The 7840-nt window shown below is 35.1% G+C and overlaps 1 protein-coding gene across 1 annotated transcript; it reads right to left on the bottom strand.

Annotated features, from left to right (window-relative positions):
• Positions 1-426: 426 nt before the first annotated feature.
• Positions 427-3284, bottom strand: LOC131062776 (probable WRKY transcription factor 17). The gene is made up of 3 exons (XM_057996506.2): positions 1996-3284; positions 1154-1279; positions 427-963 (listed from the first exon to the last, which is right to left on the bottom strand). The coding sequence occupies exons 1-3, from the start codon at positions 3015-3017 to the stop codon at positions 807-809; spliced, it is 1305 nt and encodes a 434-aa protein (XP_057852489.2). The 5' UTR covers positions 3018-3284; the 3' UTR covers positions 427-806.
• Positions 3285-7840: the final 4556 nt, after the last annotated feature.

Genomic DNA, 7840 nt, shown 5'->3' with positions numbered 1-7840 from the left:
CACAATCGAATCCAGAAACTGCAAATTATCAATTTTTGGTTTGCCCAATCATCTTAGAGAAAGATTTTTATTATTACTTTGAGGAACCTGACCTTGAACTTTGTGCTATTACATTGAGAAGCCTGTGAAGCCTGATTGTTGACTTGTTACTTTGAGAAGCCTGATTGTTAACAGCTTGAACTAGTTATCTTATGAATAAAGATTTAAGGTCTTTTAATCTACACACTAGTTGAAACAGATAAAAGGGTACTGGAGAGGAAAGGGAGGAACCAAAACACAGAAGAAGGTTATTTGTTTTGAAAAGTTTGAAGATCATAAGAGTAAGTTTCCCAAGGTTTGACAACTTTCCTAACCATTTGAAGATACATGGCTAAACTTTGTACTTCAATCATTAATACACATTTCCACCAAATAAAACTCAGTATGGATAACAGAAAGAAGTCAATGATTCAATGGTATTGTAGCTTTGATCAGCAATTTAATACAAACACTTTTCAATTCGGAACTCTTTCAATTCTTACAGTGAATTAAGACAGAAGTCTCAGAGATTGTTACAGCTAGTAAAGAAAAATTTAAAATATCTTGGAGAAACAGCCCTATACAAGATTTTCTTATGTCCATCTTTGGGCAATAGATCCAAAAAAACCTCAATGGAGGTTACCATAGAAGGTGTTGACCCATATCAGTTGGCTGTATTCCCATGCAGGATCTTCCACATATGTACTTGAGAATAGACCTCTGCACAGATGCTAGCCTTTGATTGCCATTCTTTATGCATGCCATCAGAGACCAATCAAGAAGAGACCTCAAGTATTTACAAGGAGGCCTGAGATTTCAGACATGGAAAGAGAATGATTATGCTCGCCTTCATAGGTCACAATCAGCATGGATGGGTCATCCAAGGCTCTTTCTACATGCTTTCTAGCAGGGCAACCCCGGACACTGCTGCACTTGTAGTATCCTCTGAGGAGAGCAAGCAAATGCAAATATCAGTTTACAGAAAATTTACCAACAGAAATTAATAAGTATAATAAATCTTGACCAGAACATTGAAGCCTCAATTATAGAGGCACTGCTCTATGACAGCAAGAAATTTTATACACACTTTTGAACAAGAAAATCCAACAACCCATATTGATGACAGCAATAATACCTTGGATGTGGAGAACCCTTGATAGGTTTTTGACCATATTTTCTCCAAGAGTATTCATCTGGTGGAATATCTGCCATCTTGACACTGATTGCAGGAACTCTGATGGTCCTTTTCACCTTGGATTTCCTGAAAACCCAACATTTAACGGAGAAATCAGCTTTTGACTCTCAAATACTTTTGGATCACCAATTACAAAGAAATTACACCCATGTCTATGGATTTGAACATACAAAGATCCTAACTACATTGGAAAAGGAGGTAAGAAATCATAAGAAAGGGCACTGAATTTTGGGCTTTAAGAAGACAACAAATCGTTCTAATATTAGTCAAGGATCTGAAAAGAGAAACTCTAATAAGGTCGTCCAAAAAGAAGAGGGCTTGACAGTGAAATTAGAAAGCAAAATAGAAGTCCTGGGTCAAGAAAATCCTTGATAGAAACTCGTCAAGAAATAAAGAACAATCCACAAACATGATTGGAAAGACAGAAGCTATTATATTGGTTTATCATCCATTAGAAATGTATTGTGACTTAAAGGAACCTTAGAAGTCAAAATCCGACTGTGTGCTCTGGGAAAAGGATTAAACACCAAAATCAATCAATAATAGTAAACATATGTACAACAAATCCTATAGCGTGCCCAATGTGAAAAAACTGGAAACCAGATCATGGAACTTGGAAGCAAAAACAAGATCACAAATCACAGAAGTCCCAAATGTAAGGCTGTTGAGATTAGTAGATCTTAGACACCAATTAAGCTTGAAGGTAAAACACAAATATACATCAGAGCAACGATCAGAAATGGAATCAATAAAAACTACGCAGATCCATATGGATAAAATACCTGCGCTTGGAGCAATGGCATCTTCCAGTAGGCCCACATGATTTGCTTCCAGTAGTACCATCGTCAGACTGGCCATGGCATCTCTTCTTGGACTGAGACAAGGGAGGCTTGCCACTGCTAAGAGGCACAGATGGAACAGGAACAGAAGAGGAAGAGAGCGGTCTATCATTGGAAACAACACTTCCATCACCAGTGATGGATGACATAAATGAATTTGTAGACAGAGGAGGGGAAGAGCTGAGGCACTCTTTCTTCTGACCATAGAAATCTATTGTTGTTGGTGGTGCAGGCTTGCTTGAATCCATATAGAAATCTGAGCCAGCAGGATTCACACAATTCCTCTGCACAGAGGGGAAGGAAAGGGTCTGAGGCTGAGGCTGGGGTTGAGGCTTTGACAGTGGCTGGCCCTGAGGCTTTGAGAGGGGCTGTGGTTGAGGTCTTGAGAGAGGCTGAGACTTTGACAGGGGATGTGGCTGAGGTCTTGACAGAGACTGTGCCTGAGGTTTTGGCTGAGTCCTAGCAATCTGTATTGGCTTGGGAGTGGGATGGAACAGGGTATTGTTGCTTCTAGCAACATCGTCACCATAAACATTGTCACTCCCATTGATAGGCCTGGGATTGTTGGTGTGACTGGTGGAAACATTAATATCACACAAACTTGTATTGGGTTCTCCCACTGAGGCTCCAGAAAATAATAATGGTGTTGGTATTTGAGGCCCATTGACATTAGGACCTCTTCTGAACCTGGCATGCCCAGTCCTGCCAAGCAAAGACACCACTTTCTTGAACTTATTAACTGCAACATCTGCAACAGTGCTACAATCCATGTCCATCTGGTTATTAGAACTCATGCTACTTCCAGCAGTACTAGAACTACTATATTGCTGCTGTGACAGAAGCCTGATGAGCCTTTCCATGCTCTCCAGGCCTGCAGATGCAGCTTCTCTCACATCTTCATCCTTGCCCATTCTTGCAAAACTATTGCTGCCACTGCTGTAATCCACCATCATCTGAACTGCCATCAATAAACAAATGATAACACTAACACCCTAAAATCTGAAAAAGATAAAAGCCCACTAAAGGAACTTTGCTAAAGTTTTCTATAAGACTTCTCAATTCAATCCTGCATGGATCTGGAAGTTCTTAGGCTTTGTCGAAAGCTCTAGAACTGGAGAAAAATACCCAAATACTACTTTCTCATCTATACCTTGAGCTAGGGATGTTATCTAGACAAAAAGATGAGGAACCCTCATGTAAACCTGGCTAAAGATCAGGGTTAAGCAAAATAAATGCTGCATTATCCCACATTTTATAAGTTGGCTTTAGTTTGGTCAAACCACGGATCTTTCTACCACAAATTCGCTTTTCTTTAATTTTCTTAGGGATCCGATGACCTTGTCGCTTTCCCTTCTTCTCGGTCAAACTGACCGCCTAATGAGCCACTGCCACGTGGAACAATAGCTCGGAGTTTGGTCCCACTTTACTGGTTGTAATTATAGATTTTTAACTAAAAGTCAGAGCTCTTGACTTGTTCGCCAGCCGGTAACCCACCACCGGCGTCGTCGAGCGACACCGGCAGTAGGCGGTGACTTTTTTAGTGGAAATTCAACAACAATGATGCGACAGCGATGTGGTGGGACCCGCCTGGAGATAAGTAGTCAAACTTTGATCTCAACCGTCCGATTAGGTTCGGTAGGATCTGATGGCGTGGGATACAGCTTTTCATAGTTGACTTCTATAGGTCTAATAAATTTTAGCTGGAAAGTAGAAAAACAAGGGAAAAGTTACCTTGGAAGACTTTATATACAATTTTAGTTTATTTTTGAATGTTCATGTGATTATTTGTGTTTTTTCCCATGTTTTTAATGCTTCTTGAAAATAAAACTACTATTGTGTGTTCATCAAGTCAATAGACTTAAATGTACAATTGAATATTAGTTTCATTACATTAATATTGGCATACCAAGTTACAAGATTTATGAAATTTTTAAAGGATAATGTATTAGAATTGTTTGTTTATTAGTTTTATGTTTTAAATTTTTTCTAGACATATATGGCTATTCATTATTTATCAAAGTCAAATTTGTTATCAAATTTGTTTAGAAATACATTGCTATTGGTTGTTCACTAAAGTCAAATAATTTATAAGGTATATGGGTTAAGGGGTCTCATCTAGTGTTAAATTTGAACAAAGATATATTATTACTGAAGTCAAAAGAGTTATTAAATGTTAAGGACTGAGTAGCCTTCTTTATGTCAACTGGTTCAAACTATAAGTCTAGCTTCATTTTTCAAAATCCTCGCCCCATTTTTTTAATATACGCGCTTAGTAAGACTTAATCTCTTGATGAATTTTTGTAAACCATTTTTTATTGACTAAGTGTTATTTGATTTTTAAATTAAATTGATTTAGTTTTAAAATGCCTACACGCATTCATCTTCATTACAATTTTGGTTATGACATTAATTTTAATAGACTTAACAAATAAAATTTAAATAAATAAAACACATAGTTGAGAGAGATTTAATAATTATAATAGGCTTAATAATTATGAAGATAAGTAAACATATTATTAAATATTATGTTGGAGTTGATAGCTAACCCCACAACTTCTAGAAATCACCTATAACCAAAACACCTATCACATCTAAAGAGAATAAGCCATGATTGATGTTATGCAATCTTGAGAGAGATTAATCCAAAGAGAGAATTTGATATTGAGATTAACATGAATAACCTTTAGCGAAATTGGATAGATTATAATGAATACAATGAATGCTTATAAAAAGCATAAATATAAAATTGTAGATGCAAATTCTAAGAAAGGATTAAATTAGAGGTTGGCAAGTGTCTTAATCATATGGCTTGGGACAACTTGGCCTATAATTAGCTCAATCTAATAATCGAAAAAGTACTCCTAAGTTTAGCTTAATTAATTAATTAAATAATTAAGTAATTAATAAAATAATAAGGGACCTAAGTAATTCATGATTGATTAATTAATTGCTAAGGTGATATCCTAATTACTCCAACACCCCCCTTAAGATTAATTTAGGGAGAAGCTAAAACCCTAATGATGAATGCAAATATAGATGCATGAATGGATGCAATGATGGGTTCTAGATGCAAGGCTTGATTAGGTAGCCATTTACACAAAAATACAATCTCTCATAACTAGAGAAATGAAATAATTGCACTAGTGAGATAAGGATAGAAGGAGGACTCGAAGTGACCCCCCCAAGGACCTCTTCTATCACACGAGTATAATAGATGTCCCCCTATGGGAGAGATAAAATCAGGATAAGAATCCCACTATAAGAAGTAGCTCCTACATCAATGATGAAAGCCTGAAGACAAATCACGATCCATTGCTTTCAAACAATATTTGTCCCTGTGGGAAGAAAAAGATCCATTGATGATAGGAGAAGTCATTCCCCTAAATTGGAAGAATCAAGAATCCAAATCCAAATGATGTGTGCCTCTGAAAACTGCTCAAATGTTCTCATGTCAGTTCATGAGATAATGTCAATCCTAAAATCTGTGAAGACTGATGTAGAACAAGATCCATTAGCAATGAAGATGGGCTAACAACACTGGTGTGGCTATCATGAAAGAGGATATGAATTTCCTCTAGATAAGCCTCCAAAGTTACAATCTAACACTTCACAAATAAGGATGATATATCTGCAAGATATGAATCCCAACTGGCAATATTTGGAAGTGATGAATATGTTGTGCTAACAACACTGATGTGGCTATCAACAAAGAGAATATGAATGTCCTCAAAATAATACTCAAAATATGTAATCTAAGATTCCACACACAAGGATGATATGTCTACAGGATATGAATCCCAAGAAAATATGTCTAGAAGATGAATGTCATGTTGCACTAAATAAATGGGGGCCATACATGTGGCAATACCAAGTTGATTAGGAACAATATAAGATGACTAGAAGACAAGCCTTTGATTCACCGAAACATGCAAGACCTATAATATACTTGAGCTCATCTAAAGTATCATCATCAAAGGGTATACAATTTGCAAGATAATATATTGCAAGACCTTCTAATAATGGAGAGATATGATGGCTTCCATGTATCTCACAAAGTCTAGTCCAAAGTGCACAAGGACAACCAATGTTTGATATAACACACATAATGTCAGGTTCTACACTAGAAAAAATCAATCCTATAATATGGTCTATGGTAATACCCCAAGTTGACCTAGTGTAGTTGGTTTAGGTATGAGTCCATACAAATAGATCAAATGATCTAGCCACATGAGATTTGTCAAGATGTCATTTTGTCAAGACTCATAATTACCCTTTGTCGGGATGACAACATTAGGATTAATAAAAAAAAACCATGATAGCTCCCCAAAATAAAAATATCAAGCCCCAATGACCTCAATACATATAAAGTAGATCAAATAAAATCATCTCATGTAAACATATCCTTTCTAGGTGCCAAAACATCTCAGCAATTGACTAGTATGTAGCTTATTTAAGAGTTAAGGTAGCCATAAGCTAATTATTCATAACATAATACACATTATAGGGTTAGGGGCATAACATTACCCCCCTCTTTACAAAAGCATTGTGCTCAATGCTAACTTTTTTATTTTTCTTCTTCATCATCTCCTTTTTTTCTTCTACACGTCTTTTCTTATTTTTATTTGTCAAGTTCTTCTTTGTTCTTTCTCTTGTTCTCTCTCTTGCTCTTCTTCTTGTTTTTTCTCTTGCTCTTTCTTTTTTCCTTGTGGTTGCTCTTTTTCTTTCTCTTTCTCTTGCTCTTGCTCTCGCTATTGTTCTTTCTCTTTCTCTTTCTCTTTCTCTTTCCCTTTCCCTTTCTCTTTCTCTCTCTTTCTCTTTCTCTTTCCCTTGCTCTTGCTTTTTCTCCTTTTCTTTCTCTTACTCTTGTTATTTTATTTCCTTTTTTAATTGTTCTTCTACTTCTTGTACTTTTTATTTTTCCTTTTTCTTCTTCTTTTGCTACTTCTTGTTCTGAAAAAATTTCAACAAAATAATTTTACAATAATTAATTTATTTCTGCTCCAAATTATCAGTAATTTGTATTGTAGACTCTCCAATGAACTCCTCAAAAAATCTTTAAAATATTGGTAGAAATTTGCTCAGATATGTGAGATATATGTTTTACAAAAATTTAGGGTACAAACCCTAATTCTACAATAACTCACTCACTTTTGCTCCAATTTCTCTAAAAAAATGGACTAATTTGCTTCAATATGGTCTTCAAAAACCCTTTAAAATTGAGAAAAAAAATTGCTTCGATTTGAAATATATCCAATTTCCAAAATGACCTCCAAAATTGATGAAAAAGCTTTGCCTTCACAGTGCCAAGATCACACTCTGATACCACTTGTAATGAAATAACATGCACAAGAATAATATAATATAAAATATGTTGAAATAATAGATAACATATTCCACTTTGAGGAGAATACCTCCAATCATCTTCAATAACATCTCAATACTCAACATGATGATAATAACTAATATATACCTCCTATATATATATATATATATATATATATATATATATATATATATATATATATATATATATATATATATATATATATATATATATATATATATATATATATATATATATATATATATATCATACTTATGCCTTGGATACCACCTAGGCCAACTTAGATACTTAAATAAAACTCCTAGGGTGATCTAAATACATATTAATGATCATATACTAATAATTATGTATCTTATTTAAGGGTTAAGGTAGCCACAAGCCGACTACTCATAACACAATACACATTATAGGGTTAGGGGCATAACAATACTACATGTATGTTTG

Source organism: Cryptomeria japonica, chromosome 9 (genome assembly GCF_030272615.1).
Source record: "Cryptomeria japonica chromosome 9, Sugi_1.0, whole genome shotgun sequence".
Classification (NCBI taxonomy): Eukaryota; Viridiplantae; Streptophyta; class Pinopsida; order Cupressales; family Cupressaceae; genus Cryptomeria; species Cryptomeria japonica.
Note: the sequence above shows the minus strand (reverse complement) of the source record. Positions and strands in the feature narration are given on the sequence as shown.

What these genes read in the sequence shown, in the direction of transcription:
- LOC131062776 (XM_057996506.2), bottom strand. Translation starts at nt 3,017, where the DNA reads ATGGCAGTTCAGATGATGGTGGATTACAGCAGTGGCAGCAATAGTTTT. An exon ending in TGCCATTGCTCCAAGCGCAG is followed by an intron (nt 1,280 to 1,995) that starts GTATTTTATCCA and finishes TTGGGTTTTCAG; the next exon opens with GAAATCCAAGGTGAAAAGGA. An exon ending in AAGGGTTCTCCACATCCAAG is followed by an intron (nt 964 to 1,153) that starts GTATTATTGCTG and finishes TGCTCTCCTCAG; the next exon opens with AGGATACTACAAGTGCAGCA.